The sequence below is a fragment of the Electrona antarctica genome, assembly GCF_951216825.1.
Source record: "Electrona antarctica genome assembly, contig: scaffold_216, whole genome shotgun sequence".
NCBI lineage: Eukaryota > Metazoa > Chordata > Actinopteri > Myctophiformes > Myctophidae > Electrona > Electrona antarctica.
In genome coordinates, this window is record NW_027637665.1 from 181,865 (window position 1) to 195,000 (window position 13,136).

Below are 13,136 nucleotides of genomic sequence, written 5' to 3' on the forward strand. Positions count from 1 at the left end.
GTTAGCATGTTAGCATTAGCATGTTAGCATTAGCATGTTAGCATGTTAGCATTAGCATGTTAGCATGTTAGCATTAGCATGTTAGCATTAGCATGTTAGCATTAGCATGTTAGCATGTTAGCATGTTAGCATTAGCATGTTAGCATTAGCATGTTAGCATGTTAGCATGTTAGCATGTTAGCATTAGCATATTAGCATTAGCATGTTAGCATTAGCATTTTAGCATGTTAGCATGTTAACATTAGCATGTTAGCATTAGCATGTTAGTATTAGCATGTTAGCATGTTAGCATTAGAATGTTGGTGGCAACGTAATGTGCAATAAACTTAGACAAAATACCCCATTGAAAGTCAACCAAATGGACCCTTACAGGGTCTGAGAGGCTAAATGTCATCAAATGGTGGTCCGTGGCTCAAATGCTGCACAGACTTGGCGAGCTGCAGGCACCCAGTCAAATTTCCTGAAATTTGTTTCTAGTTCTGGGTGCCTGCCATGCAATGGCAGAAACACAGGTTGAAATCTAAAACGCATACTTAATTATTATCATCATCAATACGCGAAACTTCGACGTCTATGGCCGGCCGCACGGTTTGCCAAAGCCCCGCAATATATACATCAAAACGTGCGGCTCGGCCGGGAATGGTGTGCTTGTGCTTTTCTTTCCGATTCGTGTTACCGTGCCGACGTAATTCGCAATAAACGACGCGAAAAATGCCCCATTCAAAGTCGATGGGGAAACGCGTGGAAAAACAGAAAACGACACGTTACTTTGGAGCCACATTGCTCTGGCATACTGGTACGTAGAAACACGATTTAAACGTCAAACAGCACACGAGGCCATCGACTTTGTGGTGGTTCAGACGGAATTCGAATACGTTGCACGGTTTGCCCGCTATCGCAGTTCAAAGTGTGTGTGGTCTGAGCAATATTCTCGACTCAGAGTGTCGCACGCCCAGAGAGAGAGCGGATCAGAGTGAGAAGCCAATGTGAAGACTATACCGAAATTCTCCGAACAAATCGTCCTCACGGCCAAAATATTCACTTTACACGCATGGGTTTCGGTAATTTTGTAGCCACACTCGTCCTCTTTCACCCAATGTCACAACCAAAGCCCAGATACATACAGTACGTGAACTACAGCCCTGAAAGCGACAGGTGTACCATCATAATGTGTCATAAACTCCATGTTAAATGCCTGAATGAGTCAGCAATTTTTTCATCACAAGCACAATTCTTAACTCGCTCTTATAACCACGTTTTTTATCGTACCAATACCACGATCGCACACGGCGTACCTCAATGCCTCGGGTCACTCACGGTGAAAACAAAAATCGCATTCGACTTTTACTTTTTGCGATAGAGCAATTTGTTCGGACATACGTTCTCTCATAGAGAGTCAGTGGGCTTTTAACTTGCAATACTGTTTGCATTTGCATAGACTAGCCCAGGTGAAAATGATACTTTGTTAATGATTCAAGGTCACCTGACCAACTCTCACACACGCGCGCACACATGCACATGCACGCACATGCACACATGTGCACGCACACACACACATTGAAAGTCAATAGAGAAATTCGGGGAAACACGTAACTCTGTCATTTCTCAACCGTTTCGGATGTGGGGCGGCTCGCCAGAACCGGGCCGCCCCCCTGAGCGAAACCAAATGGACCCCTTAGCATGTTAGCATTAGCATGTTAGCATTAGCATGTTAGCATGTTAGCATTAGCATGTTAGCATTAGCATGTTAGCATGTTAGCATTAGCATGTTAGCATGTTTGCATTAGCATGTTAGCATTAGCATATTAGCATGTTAGCATTAGCATGTTAGCATTAGCATGTTAGCATTAGCATGTTAGCATGTTAGCATTAGCATGTTAGCATTATCATGTTAGCATGTTAGCATTAGCATGTTAGCATTAGCATGTTAGCATGTTAGCATGTTAGCATTAGCATATTAGCATGTTAGCATTAGCATATTAGCATTAGCATGTTAGCATTAGCATTTTAGCATGTTAGCATGTTAGCATGTTAGCATTAGCATGTTAGCATTAGCATGTTAGTATTAGCATGTTAGCATGTTAGCATTAGAATGTTGGTGGCAACGTAATGTGCAATAAACTTAGACAAAATACCCCATTGAAAGTCAACCAAATGGACCCTTACAGGGTCTGAGAGGCTAAATGTCATCACATGGTGGTCCGTGGCTCAAATGCTGCACAGACTTGGCGAGCTGTAGGCACCCAGTCAAATTTCCTGAAATTTGTTTCTAGTTAAGTATGCGTTTTAGATTTCAACCTGTGTTTCTGCCATTGCATGGCAGGCACCCAGAATTATTATAATCACCAATACGCGAAACTTCGACGTCTATGGCCGGCCGCACGGTTTGCCAAAGCCCCGCAATATATACATCAAAACGTGCGGCTCGGCCGGGAATGGTGTGCTTGTGCTTTTCTTTCCGATTCGTGTTACCGTGCCGACGTAATTCGCAATAAACGACGCGAAAAATGCCCCATTCAAAGTCGATGGGGAGACGCGGGTGAAAACAGAAAACGACACGTTACTTTGGAGCCACATTGCTCTGGCATACTGGTACGTAGAAACACGATTCGAACGTCAAACAGCACACGAGGCCATCGACTTTGTGGTGGTTCAGACGGAATTCGAATACGTTGCACGGTTTGCCCGCTATCGCAGTTCAAAGTGTGTGTGGTCTGAGCAATATTCTCGACTCAGAGTGTCGCACGCCCAGAGAGAGAGCGGATCAGAGTGAGAAGCCAATGTGAAGACTATACCGAAATTCTCCGAACAAATCGTCCTCACGGCCAAAATATTCACTTTACACGCATGGGTTTCGGTAATTTTGTAGCCACACTCGTCCTCTTTCACCCAATGTCACAACCATAGCCCAGATACATACAGTACGTGAACTACAGCCCTGAAAGCGACAGGTGTACCATCATAATGTGTCATAAACTCCATGTTAAATGCCTGAATGAGTCAGCAATTTTTTCATCACAAGCACAATTCTTAACTCGCTCTTATAACCACGTTTTTTATCGTACCAATACCACGATCGCACACGGCGTACCTCAATGCCTCGGGTCACTCACGGTGAAAACAAAAATCGCATTCGACTTTTACTTTTTGCGATAGAGCAATTTGTTCGGACATACGTTCTCTCATAGAGAGTCAGTGGGCTTTTAACTTGCAATACTGTTTGCATTTGCATAGACTAGCCCAGGTGAAAATGATACTTTGTTAATGATTCAAGGTCACCTGACCAACTCTCACACACGCGCGCACACATGCACATGCACGCACATGCACACATGTGCACGCACACACACATTGAAAGTCAATAGAGAAATTCGGGGAAACACGTAACTCTGTCATTTCTCAACCGTTTCGGACGCGGGGCGGCTCGCCAGAACCGGGCCGCCCCCCTGAGCGAAACCAAATGGACCCCTTAGCATGTTAGCATTAGCATGTTAGCATTAGCATGTTAGCATGTTAGCATTAGCATGTTAGCATTAGCATGTTAGCATGTTAGCATTAGCATGTTAGCATGTTAGCATTAGCATGTTAGCATTAGCATATTAGCATGTTAGCATTAACATGTTAGCATGTTAAAATTAGCATGTTAGCATTAGCATGTTAGCATTAGCATGTTAGCATGTTAGCATTAGCATGTTAGCATGTTAACATTAGCATGTTAGCATGTTAGCATGTTAGCATTAGCATGTTAGCATGTTTGCATTAGCATGTTAGCATTAGCATATTAGCATGTTAGCATTAGCATGTTAACATTAGCATGTTAGCATTAGCATGTTAGCATGTTAGCATTAGCATGTTAGCATTAGCATGTTAGCATGTTAGCATTAGCATGTTAGCATTAGCATGTTAGCATGTTAGCATTAGCATGTTAGCATTAGCATATTAGCATTAGCATGTTAGCATTAGCATTTTAGCATGTTAGCATGTTAGCATTAGCATGTTAGCATTAGCATGTTAGTATTAGCATGTTAGCATGTTAGCATTAGAATGTTGGTGGCAACGTAATGTGCAATAAACTTAGACAAAATACCCCATTGAAAGTCAACCATATGGACCCTTACAGGGTCTGAGAGGCTAAATGTCATCAAATGGTGGTCCGTGGCTCAAATGCTGCACAGACTTGGCGAGCTGCAGGCACCCAGTCAAATTTCCTGAAATTTGTTTCTAGTTATTATTATTACTTAGAGTTCATCAATAACATGTTCGTACTGTGTGCTGCAACCTTGAATGTGTCACTTAGAGGAGTTCATCAATAACATGTTCGTACTGTTGTGCTGCAACCTTGAATGTGTCACTTAGAGGAGTTCATCAATAACATGTTCGTACTGTGTGCTGCAACCTTGAATGTGTCACTTAGAGTTCATCAATAACATGTTCGTACTGTGTGCTGCAACCTTGAATGTGTCACTTAGAAGAGTTCATCAATAACATGTTCGTACTGTGTGCTGCAACCTTGAATGTGTCACTTAGAGGAGTTCATCAATAACATGTTCGTACTGTTGTGCTGCAACCTTGAATGTGTCACTTAGAGGAGTTCATCAATAACATGTTCGTACTGTGTGCTGCAACCTTGAATGTGTCACTTAGAAGAGTTCATCAATAACATGTTCGTACTGTGTGCTGCAACCTTGAATGTGTCACTTAGAGGAGTTCATCAATAACATGTTCGTACTGTGTGCTGCAACCTTGAATGTGTCACTTAGAGGAGTTCATCAATAACATGTTGGTACTGTGTGCTGCAACCTTGAATGTGTCACTTAGAGGAGTTCATCAATAACATGTTGGTACTGTGTGCTGCAACCTTGAATGTGTCACTTAGAGGAGTTCATCAATAACATGTTCGTACTGTGTGCTGCAACCTTGAATGTGTCACTTAGAAGAGTTCATCAATAACATGTTCGTACTGTGTGCTGCAACCTTGAATGTGTCACTTAGAGGAGTTCATCAATAACATGTTGGTACTGTGTGCTGCAACCTTGAATGTGTCACTTAGAGGAGTTCATCAATAACATGTTCGTACTGTGTGCTGCAACCTTGAATGTGTCACTTAGAGGAGTTCATCAAATAGTTTAACAGGAACATTTCATCAGTGAGACTGAGACAGACAGCCACTCCCTTCAGAAGAAGGTCTCTTATCACAGAGAGAAACAGTACATTGTTTAAGCATGAAGGCACACATTTAATTAAAAAGTCTAAAGCAGTGGTTCTCAACCAGTGGTCCGGGGACCACCAGTGCTGGTCCCCGGACCACTGGTTGAGAACCAAACAAAAATCGTCACCGTGTCCCTTTAGAGGCTCAAAGTCACTTTAAAACTGACAGCATGCATCGCTGCTATAGAGACACACGGGGACTACAAATTTCACGCCCCCCAAATGAGACAGCGGCCCCACTTCTGGTCCGTTTCAACGGTGTACTGCAGCTGCCAATGCAATCCCTATGAGAGGCATCATGAAATACCCTGATTTCACTGGTTCATTTCTGAGGCTATAGCGATTTTTTTTGTGTTCTAATAAAGTGTCCCATATGTTTAATTTGTCCTTTTCAATGTCACATACCTGCCATCTCAATATACATCCTACAATGTACTATAATATACTCCATCAGGTTGTGAAAAGTGCTAGCATTGTAAATCTCAAGTCAAAGTAGTCGCACGGTATATACGTCACGGTTGCATCCCTTGAGGTTTTCAATACCCAGATGTGTTTGTTGTATTTCGTTTCATATGCTATGTATTTGTTGAAAATGATCTAAACAGCATCTTGCAAGACTACTATTAATACTCAACTGGAGAATTCAATAGGTAGTTGAAAATGTCAGGATGTCACTCCATTTAGTTGACAGCGGTAAAACACACCGTCGGAGCTCCGTGGTAGGTAGAACATATATAGTAAGCCTGTGACATGTTCAAAATATAGACATGAATAACAAAGTCAGTCGGGATCGGGATGTATATTGAGAATTTCACTCTTCAAAATCGGCGCTCGTTGCCTCATAGAGGCAGTGACGTCCCTTAAAAGCGACAGGTTCTCTGTCTGCCGTCTCCCCTCTGCTCCGTTAACATTATGGGTAACTCATTCAAGTGGTAAATTAAATGTGAAATACATCCTCTATTGAGAAAACAACAATATATGTTGACAAAGACACTTCATACATTTGGAAACACATTTCATATTATTTTAAAAGTAGGCTATCTACAGTTGAATTTCAATGGACTTCTATGGGCTGGCCTGCAGTATCCATGCCAACGGACCAGAAGTGGGGACGCTGTCTCATTTGGGGGCGTGGAATTTGTAGTCCCCGTGTGTCTCTATGAGAGACACAGGGAGAGGAGCTGTCCATGGTTCTGAACACAACACAACAGAGACACAGGGAGAGGAGCTGTCCATGGTTCTGAACACAACACAACAGAGACAGGAGGAGAGGAGCCGTCCATGGTTCTGAACACAACACAACATAGACACAGGGAGAGGAGCTGTCCAGGGTTCTGAACACAACACAACAGAGACAGGAGGAGAGGAGCTGTCCATGGTTCTGAACACAACACAACAGCCTTACAATGCTTTCCACCGTGGAGGAAAACCTGGTATTAGGTCTAAAACTAGTCTAACCCTGGTCCAGTCCTAGCCCTGGTCCAGTCCAGTCCAGTCCACTAGCCTATAGCCCTGGTGCAGTCCTAGCCCTGGTCCAGTCCAGTCCAGTCCAGTCGCCTATAGGCCTGGTCCAGTCCTAGCCCTGGTCCAGTCCAGTCCACTAGCCTATAGCCCTGGCCCTGTGCATTACATTCACCCATTCACACACATTCATACACCGATTGCGGCGGAAGCCATGCAAGGTACCAACCAGCACATCGGGAGCAATTTGGGGTTCAGTGTCTTGCCCAAGGACACTTCAACATGTAGACAGGAGGAGCCGGGATTCAAACCGCCGACCCATGGATCATTGGACGACCTGCTCTACCTCCTGAGCCACAGTCTAGACCTGTGTACCAGTAACTACTGTACTCTAACTGTACAGCACCAAAATAAACTATTCATTCATTCATTCAGAACCACTGTTACATGGGCCCCCATGCAGCGGGGCGGTCTGGGCCCCCATGCAGCGGGGGGGTCTGAGCACCCTATAGGCTGAATGGGCCCCCATGCAGCGGGGCGGTCTGAGCCCCCATGCAGCGGGGCGGTCTGAGCACCCAATAGGCCCCCATGCAGCGGGGCGGTCTGAGCACCCTATAGGCTGAATGCCGGTCTGGGCCCCCATGCAGCGGGGCGGTCTGAGCACCCTATAGGCTGAATGGTCTGGGCCCCCATGCAGCGGGGCGGTCTGGGCCCCCATGCAGCGGGGCGGTCTGAGCACCCTATAGGCTGAATGGGCCCCCATGCAGCGGGGCGGTCTGAGCCCCCTATAGGCTGAATGGGCCCCCATGCAGCAGGGCGGTCTGGGCCCCCATGCAGCGGGGCGGTCTGAGCACCCTATAGGCTGAATGGGCCCCCATGCAGCAGGGCGGTCTGGGCCCCCATGCAGCGGGGCGGTCTGGGCCCCCATGCAGCGGGGCGGTCTGAGCCCCCATGCAGCGGGGCGGTCTGGGCCCCCATGCAGCGGGGCGGTCTGGGCCCCCATGCAGCGGGGCGGTCTGAGCACCCTATAGGCTGAATGCCAGCCCCCCATGCAGCGGGGCGGTCTGGGCCCCCATGCAGCGGGGCGGTCTGAGCACCCTATAGGCTGAATGGTCTGGGCCCCCATGCAGCGGGGCGGTCTGGGCCCCCATGCAGCGGGGCGGTCTGAGCACCCTATAGGCTGAATGGGCCCCCATGCAGCGGGGCGGTCTGAGCCCCCTATAGGCTGAATGGGCCCCCATGCAGCAGGGCGGTCTGGGCCCCCATGCAGCGGGGCGGTCTGAGCACCCTATAGGCTGAATGGGCCCCCATGCAGCAGGGCGGTCTGGGCCCCCATGCAGCGGGGCGGTCTGGGCCCCCATGCAGCGGGGCGGTCTGAGCCCCCATGCAGCGGGGCGGTCTGGGCCCCCATGCAGCGGGGCGGTCTGGGCCCCCATGCAGCGGGGCGGTCTGAGCACCCTATAGGCTGAATGCCAGCCCCCCATGCAGCGGGGCGGTCTGAGCACCCTATAGGCTGAATGCCAGCCCGACGACCATTGCTGCGTGCCACTCCACATGTTTATCCCCATTTCCTACTTAGTCTACTGTCCTATCATAAAAATAAATAAAAAGCTTTATAGTCTGACCTAGCAGCTTTAATACATACATACTAGTTACACTATGCAGATGTACAGTAGTATTATTATTGTTTTGGTTGGTCGGCGTCTCAAAGGGGGTCTATAGCTGCGGAAGGTCACGACCCAGAATATCGGGCTAAAATCACAGCGGAACATGTTCGGTATTCATTGTCAGTCAACAGTGTAGAGTTTTATCAATCAACACAATATAGAATTGTACACTCCCTCTAAACCGTGTATAATGGGGATATCGGATAAGGTTTAAGATATTTGTCATACATTCACACACCTTTACATAGATTGAGCATTACATTCACACATTCACACACCGATGGTGGAGGAAACCATGCAAGGCACCAACCAGCACATCAGGAGCAATCAGGGGTTCAGAGTCTTGCTCAAGGACACTTCAATCAGGGGTTCAGAGTCTTGCTCAAGGACACTTCAATCAGGGGTTCAGAGTCTTGCTCAACAAGGACACTTCCACACTGACTCTGGGGGAGCCCACAGGGATCGCACCGGCGACCTTGCGGTTCCCATCCGGAAACTCTACCGCTGAGCCACCGCCGCACAATGATCGGAATCGGATCAGGGGCACAAAAAAATAAAAGGTGATCGCGACATCGGGACGACATCGCGACCATGTCATCGTCATGGCGACATCGGGACGATGTCATCGTCATGGCGACATCGGGACGATGTCATCGTCATGGCGACATCGGGACGATGTCATCGTCATGGCGACATTGGGACGACACACAAACACAAAAGAACAACACTGTGGGTTCCCTTTTATTCTTAAAATCTTTATGTACAATAAGTTCAGCGACTGATTCATTCATTCATTCTTTTTTTTCTTTTTTTTTTTCCTTCTTTCGTTAATGTACATTCGATATAGAAAGTGTGTATAATATAAGGTCATATTACATTGAACAGTTCACAAGAATTGCACTAGTTGTTGTTCATTGAAATCAGTCAGTGTGGTGGTCGTCACGTCACTCCTCGCGTCCATATATGGTCATTCAGTGTGGTGGTCGTCACGTCACGCCTCGCGTCCATATATGGTCATTCAGTGTGGTGGTCGTCACGTCACTCCTCGCGTCCATATATGGTCATTCCTCGTGTCCTATGATGTTCACTTTGTTTATTTATTCGCCTATAAATATTCTAGTGCTCTCCGGGGGGGTGAGGGAGGGGAGGGGGGGGGTCGACGGAGGTCCTTATATGGGCGAGAGAGAAGAGAGCGTATTGAGTACAGCAGGGCTCTGTACTTGGCCCCTCCTCCTCCTCTACACCAAAATCTCTGGCTGGAAAAGAAAAGAAAAAGCCGATCTACAAGATCACACACCTCACACCACGTCAGACGTCGACGCCTCGCGAGAGCTTGTAGATCTGCAAATCTTTTCAAATCGCATGTTCGCCTGTCAATCACGCCGACGCCCAGAGCAGGGGGTTCGTTTGGTTAGGTGGACAACGGGTTCAATTCATAATTATGTCTTTATTTTATTTTTCGTAAAAGACGAATTTTTTATTTTTTGTTTGTCGGTCCGACACGACGTTGAAGCGGAAATGCTGTTTTAGGCCACGCCCCCAAGGCCACGGCCCCTGGTCCTCTACTGTCTCGATGCTGATTGGCCGAGCCTCGTCCTTCATAAGCGTTCATTCTACGGTAGGAAGGAAAACCAGGAGAGAAACCTTTTCAAATGTACATGTAATCAGTCTTACAGTGTCCCCCCCCCTCCCCAACCCCCCTACCCCTCCCCCCCCCTCCCCAACCCCCCTGGAACAATCCTCAGTCTTACAGTGTCCCCCCCCTCCCCAACCCCCCTACCCCTCCCCAACCCCCCTCCCCAACCCCCCTCCCCAACCCCCCTACCCCTCCCCAACCCCCCTCCCCAACCCCCCTGGAACAATCCTCAGTCTTACAGTGTCCCCCCCCTCCCCAACCCCCCTACCCCTCCCCCCACACCCCCCCTCTCCGCAAAAAAAAACAAAAAACAAAAAAACAAAAACAAATCAAGAGTAAAAAATATATCCATACAAAAGTAAAGTCCTTTTTTTCTTTTCAGAATTGGAAGAAAGAAAACAAAAAGAGACACAAAGAACAATGTGTGGTCGTTATAAAACAATGGAGGGGGGAGGTGGGGGGAGGGAGAGGGTGATATTTAAAGGTTTCATGACATTAATTTTCATTTATTTTAATTTTTAATTTTTCTTACACCCCAAAAAAACCCCTGAACTTTGAACCTTCAGGGGGTTTTCTGTGGTCTGGGGGGGGGGGGGGGGGGGTGTTCTGTGGTCTGTCCTGTGAGCCAAATCTCACCCACTCCCCCCTCGCTCACTCACTCTCAGTCACTCCAGCATGGCGGTGTGACGGTGAAATTGGTGACCTGGTGAAATGTGTCACCATCTTGTGGTGAGACTTCAAATATCGCGAATGAACAAACTGCAGCGATTTACGTTCACTCCGGTGGTCCGGGGACCCCCAAGCTAAATGATAGTTTGGAACCAAATGGACCCTTATGGGTCTGTAACTCTGAGAGGGTACAAATGGACCCTTATGGGTCTGTAACTCTGAGAGGGTACAAATGGACCCTTATGGGTCTGTAACTCTGAGAGGGTACAAATGGACCCTTATGGGTCTGTAACTCTGAGAGGGTACAAATGGACCCTTATGGGTCTGTAACTCTGAGAGGGTACAAATGGACCCTTATGGGTCTGTAACTCTGAGAGGGTACAAATGGACCCTTATGGGTCTGTAACTCTGAGAGGGTACAAATGGACCCTTATGGGTCTGTAACTCTGAGAGGGTACAAATGGACCCTTATGGGTCTGTAACTCTGAGAGGGTACAAATGGAACCAAATGGACCCTTATGGGTCTGTAACTCTGAGAGGGTACAAATGGAACCAAATGGACCCTTATGGGTCTGTAACTCTGAGAGGGTACAAATGGACCCTTATGGGTCTGTAACTCTGAGAGGGTACAAATGGAACCAAATGGACCCTTATGGGTCTGTAACTCTGAGAGGGTACAAATGGAACCAAATGGACCCTTATGGGTCTGTAACTCTGAGAGGGTACAAATGGAACCAAATGGACCCTTATGGGTCTGTAACTCTGAGAGGGTACAAATGGAACCAAATGGACCCTTATGGGTCTGTAACTCTGAGAGTGTACAAATGGAACCAAATGGACCCTTATGGGTCTGTAACTCTGAGAGGGTACAAATGGAACCAAATGGACCCTTATGGGTCTGTAACTCTGAGAGGGTACAAATGGAACCAAATGGACCCTTATGGGTCTGTAACTCTGAGAGGGTACAAATGGACCCTTATGGGTCTGTAACTCTGAGAGGGTACAAATGGAACCAAATGGACCCTTATGGGTCTGTAACTCTGAGAGGGTACAAATGGAACCAAATGGACCCTTATGGGTCTGTAACTCTGAGAGGGTACAAATGGAACCAAATGGACCCTTATGGGTCTGTAACTCTGAGAGGGTACAAATGGAACCAAATGGACCCTTATGGGTCTGTAACTCTGAGAGGGTACAAATGGAACCAAATGGACCCTTATGGGTCTGTAACTCTGAGAGGGTACAAATGGAACCAAATGGACCCTTATGGGTCTGTAACTCTGAGAGGGTACAAATGGAACCAAATGGACCCTTATGGGTCTGTAACTCTGAGAGGGTACAAATGGAACCAAATGGACCCTTATGGGTCTGTAACTCTGAGAGGGTACAAATGGAACCAAATGGACCCTTATGGGTCTGTAACTCTGAGAGGGTACAAATGTACATTGAAAGGGTTTGGGAAGCACTGCTCTACTCTACACATTTCAGCAGGTCACGGATTTCACCGTAACACCCGCCATGCTGGGGGGAGGGGCCGAGGGGGAGTGGCCGAGGGGGAGTGGCCGAGGGGGAGTGGCCGAGGGGGAGTGGCCGAGGGGGAGTGGCCGAGTGGCCGAGGGGGAGTGGCCGAGTGGCCGAGGGGGAGTGGGCGAGGGGGAGTGGGCGAGGGGGAGTGGCCGAGGGGGAGTGGGCGAGGGGGAGTGGCCGAGGGAGAGTGGCCGAGGGGGAGTGGCCGAGGGGGAGTGGCCGAGGGGGAGTGGCCGAGGGAGAGTGGCCGAGGGGGAGTGGCCGAGGGGGAGTGGCCGAGGGAGAGTGGCCGAGGGGGAGTGGGCGAGGGGGAGTGGCCGAGGGGGAGTGGGCGAGGGGGAGTGGCCGAGGGAGAGTGGCCGAGGGGGAGTGGCCGAGGGGGAGTGGCCGAGGGGGAGTGGCCGAGGGAGAGTGGCCGAGGGGGAGTGGGCGAGTGGCCGAGGGGGAGTGGCCGAGGGGGAGTGGGCGAGGGGGAGTGGCCGAGGGAGAGTGGCCGAGGGGGAGTGGCCGAGGGGGAGTGGCCGAGGGGGAGTGGCCGAGGGAGAGTGGCCGAGGGGGAGTGGCCGAGGGGGAGTGGCCGAGGGAGAGTGGCCGAGGGGGAGTGGGCGAGTGGCCGAGGGGGAGTGGGCGAGGGGGAGTGGCCCATATGTTTGGCGTGTTGGAGTTCAGCTGTGGTCAGCCCCGCCCTGTAGGTCTCCTCCTATAGGCCGTTGTCCACTGGGGGGGAGGGGTGAGGGGAGGGGTCAGGGGTCATCCCAGCAGGTCTCCGACATCGCTGTCCACTGGCGGAGGGACGCTGGACATCACGGTGGTTCCAGTTCCTGCCGTCAGGTAGCCTGCTACTCCTGGACCTACAGGGACCCCCAGGGGACACACAGGATGGTCAGAGAGATGGTCAGACAGTCTACCCCCTAACCTGACCCCCAGGGACCCCCAGGGACCCCCACAGGACACACACGGGTCAGAGA

At 49.1% G+C, this 13,136-nt stretch overlaps 1 protein-coding gene across 1 annotated transcript in view; it reads right to left on the reverse strand.

The window, feature by feature from the left end:
* Window positions 1–12,623: 12,623 nt before the first annotated feature.
* The window catches only part of LOC306918733 (dnaJ homolog subfamily C member 13-like), a gene marked incomplete at its 5' end in the record, with an annotated part of 40,715 nt that continues 40,202 nt past the window's right edge, over window positions 12,624–13,136 (reverse strand). The window contains one exon of the mRNA XM_079531601.1: window positions 12,624–13,019. Coding sequence (XP_079387727.1) covers window positions 12,919–13,019 — 101 coding nt within the window. The remainder of the gene's footprint in view (window positions 13,020–13,136) is intronic.